The sequence below is a fragment of the Marmota monax genome, unplaced genomic scaffold, assembly GCF_021218885.2.
Source record: "Marmota monax isolate L192 unplaced genomic scaffold, Marmota_monax_Labrador192_F-V1.1 WCK01_AAM20220418_F8-fsc00253, whole genome shotgun sequence".
Classification (NCBI taxonomy): Eukaryota; Metazoa; Chordata; class Mammalia; order Rodentia; family Sciuridae; genus Marmota; species Marmota monax.
This window is the reverse complement of record NW_026695237.1, coordinates 1,472,362-1,485,900: the sequence shown is the minus strand read 5'-3', so window position 1 is coordinate 1,485,900 and position 13,539 is coordinate 1,472,362. Positions and strand designations below refer to the sequence as shown.

The 13,539-nt window shown below is 41.3% G+C and overlaps 1 protein-coding gene across 8 annotated transcripts in view; it reads left to right on the top strand.

Moving 5' to 3' along the window:
• LOC124089446 (E3 ubiquitin-protein ligase RNF185) overlaps window positions 1–13,539 on the top strand; it is a 110,211-nt gene that overhangs the window by 46,030 nt on the left and 50,642 nt on the right. For all 8 annotated transcript variants that reach the window (XM_046439485.2, XM_046439487.2, XM_058577419.1 and 5 more), the window contains one exon: window positions 11,360–11,459. In XM_046439485.2, the coding sequence (XP_046295441.1) occupies window positions 11,360–11,459 (100 nt within the window). The remainder of the gene's footprint in view (window positions 1–11,359; window positions 11,460–13,539) is intronic.

The window sequence follows — 13,539 nt, the reverse complement described above, 5'->3', positions numbered from 1 at the left end:
GCCTCCTGAGTAGGTTGGATTACAAGGCATGCGCCATCACACCCCGCCTTATGCTTGACATTTTTTAAGAATAGCAAGGTATCCAGGGTGGCTCCAATTTCAATTAGGGAATAGTTCTCTTTTTTTTCTTTCTTTCCTTCCTTCTTTGCTTCCCTTCCTCACTCCCCAGTACCTCAGTTATTCTGAGTACATGCTATATCCCCAACCCTATGAATCTGAGAAGTCAAATAGGTTTTAAAAAGTGGGAGGGATGATAATTTAGTAAAGAAACTGTAAGAGTAGGATGAAAGGTAGTCAAGTTTCAGGCTCCTCATTTGAATTGATATATGTGATAGAGTCAAGGATTAGGAGTTGGGGGAGTTGTAGGAAGCAGAACGTAAGGCTGAAAGGGTGGGTAAAGTCACACTGTAGAGGGTTTAATGCCAGGCTGAGGACTGTGTAATTTTCCAGTCTGCATTAGACACCACAGGTTTATTCAGGAAGTCATGATGTGGGCCTAGAGTACCAATCTGGAGATGGGTACAGTGGACCCTTAGGTACATTGTTAGTGGTAGCAGTAGAGAAGGTAGCATAGGAGATGCCCCATGATATGGACAGGGCAGGGTAACTTGGACGGATCTGTATAGGATGGAGGGACCATAATATGATCCAAGAGAACTATAAAATTTCAAAGCTCAAAGGGCTCTATTAGGCTTTCCATATTCATAGTAGATTCTCTGGATCTTCTGGACACTGAGCTAATTCCCAGCTTAGGGCTGGCTTCTGATCTGGGAAGGAAACTTGAGAGGGCTAGGTTTAAGGGGCCTACTAGGGAGGGGTAGGGCCCATCCCCAGGCATCACTTTGGCATTTCAGTGAGAGGACCTAGAACTATAGTAGTCTTATGCAAGTCCATCTTCTTTCTTACCCTTGGCCTTTCTTATATGGTAGCAGGAATTACTCTTTTATCTACCAATTTATATCCAATAATGGCTAAAACATGAAACCATTGCCTGCTTATATTAAAGTATTTATTGAACCCCTCACCTTGTGTGATCTTTCTACTTTTAATTTGTTTGATCAAAAAAGAAAGTTTTTTTAAAAATTTTTTTAGTTGTAGCTGGACACAATACCTTTATTTTGTTTATTTTTTATGTGGTGCTGAGGATCGAACCCAGTGCCTCTCACATGCTCAGTGAGCACTCTGCCACTGAGCTACAACCTCATCCCCAGAAAAGAAAGTTTAATCTGTAAAGACATAGACTTTGGAGTCTAACTAATATTACTAATCCTTATCTCATGGGATCTTTGTATTCAATTAATTTATACTTGAATAGTGCTTAAAATATCATCTGGCACATAGTAAGGATTCAAAGTAGTTTTTAATCATGGACAACAGGTAGAGAAATGCTATATGAGAATGTACGAATTGAGCAACTAGTTTTATGATAAACAGATTCTTTGCAGGCCTTCCCCCAGATAAGAAAGTGCCTACTCATTCCTAGCAAAGTCCGCTTATGGTTAGAAGTAGGAGCCTGAAAGACACAGGAACCTTCTGTCTCATTTGTCTCTCTGAGTATAGAGTTTGCCCTTCTCCTGACACCACTCTAACTTTTCATTTCTCTACATGTCCTTGTCCCTCAAGCCTGATAAATATTCACCAGGGCCCCAGTAGTTCCCGGCCTAGTCTGTACCTTGCACATGTACACACAGAAGAAGGTTGCCAGGCTGGGTACAGTGGTACATGCGTGTTATCCTAGCAACTCAGGAGGCTGAGATGGGAGGATCGTAAGTTTGAGGACAACCTCAACAACTTCGTGAAACCCTGTTTCAAAATAAAAAATAAAAAGGGATGAGAACGTAGCTTGGTGGTAAAGTACCCCTGGGTTCAATCCCTAGTACACCTATCACCACACATACACACACAAAAGGTTCGTGGATTTGTTTTGAAAATATTCCCTTCAGATTTCAGAAGTTAGTTTGTTCCGTTCATTCTTTTCCCTGGCTAACCTCCTAGATATACATGCAAGAAGGAAGAGAAATAATTCACAGATTGGTCCAACCAAATGCCAAGCATTGTAGGGGGTGTTTTCACATCTATTACATTATTTCTTTTTAATTTGCTGTATAATCCCATAAGGTAGGTAGTATTATCCTCTTTTTCAAGATTAGGAGACAAGTTCAGAGAGGGTAGATAAATTATCTAAGGCAAAGGACACAGATTTCAAACCCAGCTCTTACCTCCAGTTCTGCATAGTTTTTTTTTTTTTTTTTCTAATAAAGAGTTAAGGAAAGAAAAAAAAAACAGGTAAACTAAGGAGTTAAGGGAAGAAGAAAACAGCAAGAATGAAACTTCTGAGAATCCCATGTCTGTGCCTTAACCTGAAAAATGAAAGGCCCCTGGTTTGGTGTCACAGACTCAGAACTATAAGGAACTATTTGATTCTTCCTTTTATAAACAAAAAACTAAGTTCCAATAAACTTAGAAGCTCCTTTAAAAATCATCTAATTATTTTTCCTGAGACACTCCCTTTAGTAATATTTGGTAAACTAGTGAGGATGAAAACCCTTTGGGATATAGGGGAGAGAGTATCGTTAATCATTTCTCTTAGCCTCTTTGGTAGTCATTTGATTAAAATGTGATCTTTTTCTTTTGGCTATTTACCAGAGCTGCTGCCCTACCCTTCTGTTTCCTGTTTTGTCCTGAAACAAGTGGGATTTATGCACCTGACCTGCTAGTTCTCAGGGGGCTAACAGTTAACACACTTGTTGTTTTATGCTCTGCTGAATTGACTGGGTTTTGTTCCTGGTTCTCATTGTCTGCTGAAACATGAGAAGCTTTAAAAAATTTGCGCAAATGAAAGGACAGGATCTGAACGTGTTGGTTCAGGCTAGGCATTAGGGTCTTCGGACCGCTCAGTGCCTGAGAATTTCTTACCACTTTGATGTCTGAAAAGGACTAGTTTGTAGAAACCCAGTTTAGACCAAGATAAAGGTGAGTGTTAAGTACTGGCTCTGAGCTGGGGCACCAAGTTGACCCTTCTACCAAATTGCTGTGGGGTCTTCAACAAGTCTTAACTTGTCTGAGGTTACAAAGGATAATGTAAACACAACTGGCTATGGATCTGAGTTGCTGCAAGATCAGCTTTCACTAGCTTTGTGATGGTGAAGCAACTTTCTTCTCCAAACCCATTTTTCTTTAAACAAAACAAAATACTGAAAGACTATATTAGATTAGATTTATTTATTTATTTAATTAATTTTTGTAGTGCTGGGATCAAATCCAGGGTTGGGGATGCTAAGCTGCACTAAATGCCCAACTCAAGATTAGATTATTTTAGAGGCTCTGCATCTTTTTTTTTTAAATTTTTTTTAGTTATACATGGACACAATATCTTTATTTTGTTTATTTATTTTTATGTGGTGCTGAGGAAAGCACTATACCACTGAGTTACAGCCCCAGCTCCTTTCCCCCTTCTTAAAAGCAACGCAGGGTCTCTCACGTGTGAGGAGAGCACTCTACCACTGAGCCACAACCTCAGCCCCGAGGCTCTGCATCTTTACCATCCTGTCCTACTAGTGCCTACCCTAGTGAGTTCACAAAGCTGGCAGTTGTTGTTTGTGTTGCACACTTACCACTTTGTGTGTGTGTGTGTGTGTGTGTGTGGTGCTGGAGATTGAACCCAGGGTGAGGCAAGCACTCTACCAACTGAGCTATATCCCCAGCCCCCACTACTACTACTACTATTACTACTACTACTACTACTACTACTACTACTACTACTACTGTTATTATTGTACTGGAGATTGAACCAAGGGGCATTCTGCAATGAGCTAAATCCCTGGCCCTTTTCATTTTTTTGTTTTGAGACAAGGTCTCACTAAGTTCTTCAGGGTCCTGCTTAATTGCTGAGGCTGGCCTCAAACTTGGGATCCTCCTGCTTCAACCTCCTAGTCTCTGATATTACAGTATATGCCACTTTTGGACACAATACGTTTATTTTATTTACTTATTTATTTATATGTGGTGCTGAGGATCAAACTCACTGCCTCACACGTGCCAGGAAAGCACTGTACCACTGAGTTACAGCCCCAGCTCCTTTCCCCCTTCTTAAAAGCAGCACATTATAATAATAATTGAAGGAACAACTTGCTGTTTATTAAACACCTAATAAAGACCCCTTATTGTTGGAGACTGCTGTGATATTTCATTGGGCTCCCTTTCTGGACTCTAACAATCAGTAACTGTTGATAAGTCTGCAAATATAAGAGGTAAATACTATAGAGGGAGAGGGTGAACAACTTGGTAGAATGGGGTACTTTTCTAGAGGAAGAACTTCCTGCATAGACTGAATTCTGGATTGGTCTTTCATTGGACTTCACAGAAAATCCCTAAGACTTCACACCATTATATTTCTCTTGCATTTCCTGGAATAGAGGTTGTAAGAGAATCAGGATTATTGACTTCCATGATTGTAAGGGAGCTCAAGAAGCCAAAAGTATTGTTTTTAAATATTTTTTTAGTTGTCAATGGCCCTTTATTTTCTTTATTTATATGTGGTGCTGAGAATCAAACCCAGTGCCTCACACATGCTAGGCAAGTACTTTGCTGCTGAGCCCCAGCCCCAGCCCTTTTTGTTTGTTTTTTAAGAGACTTCTCTTGAAAAAGGTCTGAGCTAAGAAGGCTGAGGGTTCTGGGTGAATATTCCTTGCCCTGGTACTTTGTAATAGATAAGCAATGTGAATGCATAACAGAGAAACAAGCTTTGAACTTGCCACCCCTCTTTACTCAGCCACCCTAGTTGCTGGGATTACAGGCATGTACCACTGTACCTGGCTAGATTATCTGGGAAATTACTTCTTTTGTTGTTGTTGTTCTTTGAGACAGGGGTTCCCTATATGGCCCACATTGGACTCAAATGATCTTCCTGCCTCAGCCTTCTGCCTGCTGGGACTGTAGGTGCATGCTACTGTATCTGACTAGAAATTACTTTCATAGCTTGCAGTTGTATATAACCTTTCAGTTGGATTTGCCTTTAAGGAGTGTCTGTTCTGTACCAGCTCTACCCTAGGCCCTGGAGATAAGAAGATGTTGAAGCAGCAAGTCTTGCCCCTTAGAACTGGGAGTGAGGGAGTCAGGGAGAAAAGCTGAGCAAGGGTGATTGAAAGAGACAGAAAAATACAGGGTGAACTATATCTTATTTCACTATATAATCATCACAGATTTTATGGTTTTTTTTTTTTTTTTGCAAAAAAAGTGGAATGCAACCATTATTCAAAGCTTTTTCTTTAAAAAAAAATGTAGCTGGGCACAGTAGCACACACCTATAATCCCAGTGACTTAGAGGTTGAGGCAGGAGGATAGCAACTTCAAGATCAGCCTCAGCAACTTGGACCCTCAGCAACCTAGTAACACCCTGTTGCAAAATAAAAGGACTGGGAATGTAGCTTGGTGGTAAAGCACCTCTGGGTTCAATCCCCAGCAACCCCCACCCCCCAAAAAAAATTGTGCCAGTATTACTTAAAAATTAGTTGTTACTAAACTGTCTTTGGTATAAGATTAGGATGCATGGAATACTTATGAATATGCATTAAAATTGAATAATCCAAACTGATTATCACTTCTTCATGGCAGTTTAGCAAACACTTTTCTGGTCTGAAAAAACAAAAGGATAACACATTAGTTGTTACTGATTTATGCATTGTTGAAATATTACACTTGAGAAAATTTACTATAGTTAAAATTTAATCTGTGGCATCCAGAGATTCTACACTGCTATCATTGGTTTCATTATCTGACAGCGCCATCCTCAGCACCACTCCTTTAAGATGTGTTTACTATTAGTATATTGCACTGCTCTAAACCACGAGTCGGCTTATAGTGACCATGTGTGCACTAAGAATTCTAGGTTCACTGTAGTGCTTGAGAAGAAAAATGTGCCTCCATATGCTACTGGTGAATACATTGCTGCTCTGTTTGGCTTTCTTTTTTTTTTTTTTAATATATATATCAGGAATTGATCCCAGGGGCGCTTAACCACTGAGCCACATTTCCAGCCCTTTTTATTTTTTGAGAAAAGGCCTGGTTAGGTTGTTTAGGGCTTGCTTACTTGCTGAGGCTGGTTTTGAACTTGTGGTCTTTCTGCCTTAGCCTCCTGAGTCACTGGGATTACAGGTGTGCACCCCTGCACCAAGCCTTTTTCTTTTAAGTAGCATGATGAACAGAATTATACTATGCAACAATTATGTGATAAAAGGTTATAAACGAATTCTGAAATGAAAAAAATATAACAATGGGGCTGGGGTTGTGACTCAGTGGAGAGCGCTTGTCTTGCATGTGTGGGGCACTGGGTTCGATCCTCAGCACCACATAAATAAATAAAATAATAAAGGTATTGTGCTCATCTACAACTAAAAAAAAAAAAGTCTTAAAAAAAAAGTAATGCAGTGAAATACAGTAACTAAAGAACAAACAAGCCAGGTACTGTGCACAGACCTGTAATCCCAGTGACTTAGGAACCTGGCGCAGGAAGATCACAAGTTCAAGACCAGCCTCAGCAATTTAATGAGACCCTGTCTCAAAATAGGGCCTGGGGATGTAACTCAGTGGTAGAGTACCCCTGGGTTCAGTTCCCAGCACCACAAATACACACACACACAAATGATATAAAACAGGTGTAGACAAAATGGAACAAATACTGCCTGTCTTTGGGGGACAGTCAAGGAAGAAACCTAATTAAGGGCAAGAGATGGAGGAAAGTATGCTAAACATAATGAATAACTTGAGGTGTGAATGTCAGGGTGCAAGAACATTAATGTGTATGGCAGTAATACAAAACAGATGAAATATAACTAGAGCATTTCTTTGTAAGGGATGATGAGAAGTCAAGGTTTGGGGGGGCTTACCTTGTGAGAGCTATTCACTCCTTTAAGGACTGTAGTAGGCCAGGGGCCAGACGTGGTTCCCTTAGTCCTTTCAAGGTAACTATAGCCATCTTTATTGGAAGTGTGAGGAGCTTTTTGTTCCTGCCTCAGAGTCTTTGCATCTACCCCTCCAGTGTTGTCCTTCCCTTCCCCTTTTTTGCCCAGTTAATTTATATTCATCTTTTAGAACTCAGTTTGGAAATTAGTTCTTCAAGGAATATTTTGCCTCAGCCCTGTTTTCCTAGTTATGAACTTGATAACTCCTTCATTCCACTTGCCCCAATTATATTATTGTTTAATATTTGCTCTGTGTCTAATCTCTCTCTTGTTTGATGCTCTTCCCCCAACACAGTGTTAGATGCATAGTTGGCCTACAGTAAATATTTGTTGAAAGAATGACTGAAGCATGTCCATTGAATTTAGCAATAAGCGGTTACTGTTGACCTTGGTGAGACAGCTTCAGAGAAATGGTGGGGGTGGAAACCAGATTGCAATAGATTGTGTAGTAAGTGGGAAATGAGGAAATGAGGGCATTGATATGTAGACAACTTTTTATAGGTGTGGCTATGAAGCAGATAAGTCAAGGTGGTAGCTAGAGAAGAAAATGGGGTCCAGAATTGTTTTTGATGGGAAAGACTTGAGCTTATTTGACTGATAAAAAGGAGCCAGTGAAAAATGGGGGTGGTGGTGGAGATAACTGAAAGTTTGCATTTTCTAAGAGGTGAGATAGAATGGAATTCAGTAGTGCCAAGCTAAATAGTCCAGCCTTTGTTCTGTAGACATTGGGGAGTAGTACCTGGAATTGAGATAACTTGGAGTCTTGAGTGAGCCAACTAATATTGTACAGTAGACAAGGAAAAGCAGCCAAAGATCTGCAGTAGGACCAGGGCAAGGAACAGGGACGGACTAGAGAGGCATAAGGTGGAACCAGGTGGCTGTGAGGGGGGGTATCTAGATTTTGTGTCCCTCGTGCTTAATACAGAACAGGTAATAAAATAAAGGGTAGATTGAATGATTTGGAGGTTTCTCAGGACTAGAGAAAACAGGGAAGTCTCTAGAGGGTGTGGCAACAACAAGCTGTCTTTAATATCCTCATAATGAAAGTCCTGATCCTCTTTACATTTTGGAAGCAGTCAGAAGTTATTCAGAGCCAAAATGTTGAGTTGTTGAGTAAGTGGGTGGTCAGCTTAGACACTATTACTTTTGGGTTGAAATTTTAAAAAGGAGAAACAAGGTGTGGCTCCAAGATAATGAGATTACTGGGGGTGGGGTAAGACATGCTCATAAACTGACTGGAAAAGTCTTTCCATGTAAGGTTCTAAAATGTTTCAAGAAGGTACTTCAGAACTTAGAAGATTCATTTGGATGCAGTGTTTATTAAAAACCCTTATAGCGGGGTGTGGTAGCATACCGTAGTAATCCCAGGGACTTGGGGGGCTAAGGCAGAAGGGTGTAGCTCAGTGGTAAGGCACCCCTAGGTTCAATCCCAGTACAAAAAAAAAAAAAAAGAAGAAGAAGGAAAAAGAAACAGCCCTCTCACTGGGGATAGGGGTCTAGCTTAATGGTAGAGCACTTGCCTAATGTAAAGAATGGTGGAAAAGCTCTGTAAACTCAACAAGCCAAAACAATCGATTACCTGTCCGAGATTTTATTAGCAGGACTGTAGTGGCCAGTCGCAGAAGAGAAGGGGGAGAGGGAGAGAGAGAGAGAGAGAGAAGAAAGAGGGGGAGAGAGAGAAGAGAGGGAAGAGAGAGAGGAAGGGCGGGAGAGTAAGAGAGAGAGGGAGAGTAAAAGAGAGTAAGAGTAAGAGAGGAACATGAACAGGGTGTTGATATTTATGGGCTTAACACAGGATGAGGAGGAGCAAGGTGAGTCAGCTGTTACTTCTTCATTGGCCGAGAGTTCGTGCCACTTCAGGGATTGGAGGTGCGCCATTCAAAGTTCACGCCATTCACAGGGATTAGAGGTGACGGTTCGCTTGCCATTCAGTGCGTCATGGACCTGAGCTCCTGGAAGAGAAGCACTCTGGGCGCCATCTTTACCAACACCTAGTGCCTGTGAATCCATGGCTTCAAGCCCCAGAACTGTGTGCATGCCCTTGTGTAAACACACACACACACACATCTCTCACTAATTAGTCATCTTGCTCAGTGTCTAATCTGACCTGAGTCTGATTCAAGTGAGTCTTTCAGATTTTCTACCCTGGATTTTTGAGAATGATGGTGTACTCCCTAACTACTGCCATTCTGCCACTCAGAAAGTTTTGTCCTCTCTTAAGAGTCAGAGTTTTAGATCTTGGAAGAACTACTGGTGGGCATATATATGTCCCATCACTAAGGAACTAAAGGAGAGGAGTGGATTTTAAAATTTGCCAACTTGTTTAACTGCTCTGGGTTACAAAGAGGACAACTGTCTGTACACTGACTGCCCCCAAATGGTGCTGAGCAGTCTTGGAGTGCCTAGAGCTATGCTTTGTCTATTCATTGTCCCTGTGCCTGTGAAACAGGGTTCAGTGACCGTCATTGTGCCTGTGGCAGTCTGGAGTCACCGTAAGAGAACAAAGCTGCATACACAGAGTGCACAGTGCACAAGAGAGTCTTGTAACAACCTTGTCCCTCTTTCTAGGGCCAAGTCAGGTACCACAGCTTGATCTCAGCTGCCCACTTTATTTTAAAAAGTTGGTATCTGAGCTACATCAAGAATATTGTGTTTGCTTGGGGTACCTCCCTTTCATAAGGACATGGATTACCTGTGCTTTTTGTCCATGCTGATCTTAGCCCACACAGCCCTGGGGTACCCTTTCTCAACCTTTGGTAAATCCTCTCCATCTTTCAAGTCTCAGCTCATGTTTTCACTTTCTCTACAGAGACTTTCCTAGCCCCTCTTCCAATGAACAGGAGTTAGTATGGCGAAATGGAAAGAGCAGATGCTTTCAGATAAGCCAGAACTACGAGTCTGAATGCTTGATCTGCTATTTGGCCCATCATGCCCCCCCCCCCCCGCCCTTTGAACATCGGTTCTCCCATCCATTAAATAAGGATGATACTATTTGTGACACAGGAAGGATTATTTTGAGGATTAAATGAGATTGGGTCTATGAAAGCACTTAGGACAGTTCTTAGCAAATAAGAAACGTTTATTACATGTTTATTCTTTTTATACCCAAACTTTTCTTTCAATGAACTTAAATAGTAATTCTACTTCTGAAATAATGTCCAAGTAAAAAGTTACATTGTGGAAGAGTTTGTCTTTTTCCAAAGGATTTTCTGCTTGAGGAGCAGAGGCAATGTTATCCAACAGTCTCTAACATAGAGCTTTTTATCAGAAGGATCAGTGTTGTTGGTTGAATGAATAAACTCTTCGACTAATTGATAGAAAATTGGAGCAGTAGTAAAAGGCAATAACATATTTAACCCAGAATGGTTTCTGGGTATGAGCCAGGAATAGTCATAAGACAGGCTGACACTGAAAGCAGGGAGACCCTCACATTTCTTATACTCAGAACTGTAAGTGAAGGCTTAAATTCTGGTTTTGTTTTTGTACGGAGAGAGAGAGAGAGAGAGAGAGAGAGAGAGAGAGAGAGAGAGAGAGAGAGAGTGTGTTTTACTGGGATTGAACACAGAGCACTCTACCCCTGAGCTATATCCTCAACCTTTTTTTTTTTTTTTTTTTTTTTTTTGGTGCTGGGGCTTGGATTCAGGGGCACTTGACCACTGAGCCACATCCCCAGCCCTATTTTGTATTTTATTTAGAGACAGGGTCTCACTGAGTTGCTTAGCACCTCACTTTTGCTGAGGCTGGCTTTGAACTTGCCATCCTCCTGTCTCAGTCTTCCAAGCCACTGGCATTATAGGATGTGATACTGCGACCAGCTTCTCCTCAACCCTTTTTATTTTTTATTTTGAGACAAGGTCTTGCTAAATTTCTGAGGCTGACCTCAAACTTGTGATCCTTATGCATCACTACACCTGGCAATCAGAGCCGCTTTTTTTTTTTTTTTTTTTGATGTTGGGGATCAAACACAAGACTAGGCAAATGCTCTTTCCCTGAGCTACATTTTCCAGTCAGAACCATTTTTATGAAATTATGTTTGAGGCCATGAGTTTCTTGTCCCTGAAGAAATGAGCTGAGAATTGCCAAGTGCTTTCCAGAGAGATTTTTTTAAAAATATATTTATTTAGTTGTAGATGAGCACATAGTATCTTTATTTATTTTTATGTGGTTCTGGGGATTGAACACAGTGCCTTGTACATGTGAGGGAAGGACTTTACCACTGAGCTACAGCCTCAACCCCTACCAGAGAGATCTTATGGAGAGGAAACTGGATGTTGAGCCGAACCTTGGCTTAATCCTTTCAGTATGAGATTCTGTTAACTCACTCTATTCTGCATGGTAGAAATCCTGTCTCTTTGTTTCCTGATACTTCAGGCCTTTGACCTTCTTGGTTTTATGTGTAGGTGAGGATGCCTGGAGGTGTCACGGCTGTGGGGAACATGTTGCTCCAAGTCAGAGGTTGTACAGGACTGTCAATGAAGCCTGGCACAGTTCTTGCTTCCGGTAAGTATGCTGTCCTCCTTTCTTTACCAGCATACAATGGGCTAGGCTCTGTTTTATTTACTGGAAAACAGAAAAACAAGCTTCTGACTTGAGAATTTGAATTTTTCCTGACAGTCAGGGGGGGCAGGGAGAGAAGTGTGCCAAAGAAGAACACCCCTGAAGCTAGTTAAAGTGGAAGAACCACAAATGAGCAGTTAGAGGTGGGGTTGGAGGATGAGAGGAGTCCTTCCCAGGATTGCTCCCAGCACCCTCACCTTATGAATAAAGGAACCTGAGACCCAGAAAGAATGACTTTCCCATGTCTGCACTACTGATTCTACAAGTGTCTCAATAGTTGTTTTTATGGCTGGGGATGTGGCTCAAGCAGTAACGTGCTCGCCCCGCATGTGCGGGGCGCTGGGTTCGATCCTCAGCGCTACATAAAAATAAAATAAAGATGTTGTGTCCACCGAAAACTGAAAAATAAATATTTTTTTAAAAAAAGAGTTGTTTTTAGTGCAAATGGTGGTACTGGCTCTTTTACATCACAGGATGCCTCCATAGGTTCCCACTTTTACATGTGTGTGTGTGTGTGTGTGTATACATATATATCAGTTGTAGATGGACACAATACCTTTTTTTTATTTGTTTATTTTTATGTGGTGCTGAGGATCAAACCCGTTGTCTCAAACGTACTAAGCAAGCACTCTACCATTGAGCTACAGCTACAGCCCCGATTCCTAATTTTGTTGTTAACTTCATTATAGCTTTTAGATTATTGCTTGAAGGCAGCCCAGTGTCTTGATAGTTACACACATTTTGAATTCAGATTTGTATTTGTTCCTGCTTTTATTTTTTGTACTGGGGTTTGAACCAGGGGTGCTTTCTTTACCATTTCTGAGCCATTGTGCTATATTCCCAGCCCTTTTTAATTTTGAGACAGGGTCACACTAAGTTGCTCAAAGCCTCACTAAATTGCTGAGATTTGCCACAAACTTGTGATACTCCTGCCTCAGGCATTCCAAGTCACTGAGATTACAGGTGTGCACCACCACACCCAGCTTGTTCCTGCTTTCTATGGCTTAGTTTCCACAATTAGAAAACAGGGTTAGACAGGCCCAGTGACACGTGCCTGTAATCCCAGCAACTCAGGAGTTTAAGACAGGAGGATTTCTAGTTTGGGGCCAGTCTTAGCAATTTAGCAGGTCCTTAAGCAACTTAATAAGACCCTGTCTCAAAATTAAAATAAAATAAAAATTAAAAAGGAAGGAAGAAAAAAGAAAATAGGGGTGTTAGATTTAGTGAATAAAATGATGTATGCAAAGCACTCAGTACATAGTAGGCACTCCCTGAATGGTTCTTCCTTTTTCCCATCAGATTGGAATCCTCAAGGGTGAGAGCTTGTCTTTGTCTTCCCCAGAACCCTAAAATAGTGCCTGGCCCACAGTCATTCCACATTGTTGGAATGAGGAGCTGTCCTCTCTGGAGGCTGGGTGGGCATGTCTGGCCCTATGGTCTCAAGTAATAGGACTGTGCCCAGTCCTGAGAAAGATAGCCTGTAGACAGGCACCATGTGCTATAGATTCCAGCTCCCACACACTGCTCTTGTTGCAAAGCATCCCCTGTGTTGATATCAAATAATTTAGTTGACCTTTAAGCACTTGCCTCCCTGCCAGGAACTACGTGGGGGGTTGGTCTGGAGAGGTCTGGCCTCTGAAAGAACTGGAGAGAATCCAGCATTTTCCTGCCCTTTAGCTCTAACTCAGAGCTCTCATTTTCTTTGTGGTTCTGATTGCTTAGTTCCTCCTCTCTTCACCCCAGGGATATCAATGTTAACTTCTCTGTGATGTTTAGTATGATAGGAGCAGAGTGTCAGAGCTTTGAGTTACCTTATATATAAAGCCTTTAGCCAGCTCCTTCATTTTATAGCTGAGGCTTATAAGCAGCATCAGAACTCAGTGAGTTCCCATACTAGGTCTTATCTGGGCATCTAACCCACATTGGTCAAATATATTTCTGCTGTTTTCCTTTTTGTGTGAATGTTTTCTATTCAAAATAAGCAAGACAGGGTAGAATAAACTAATCATTGAAATTTCTGGAT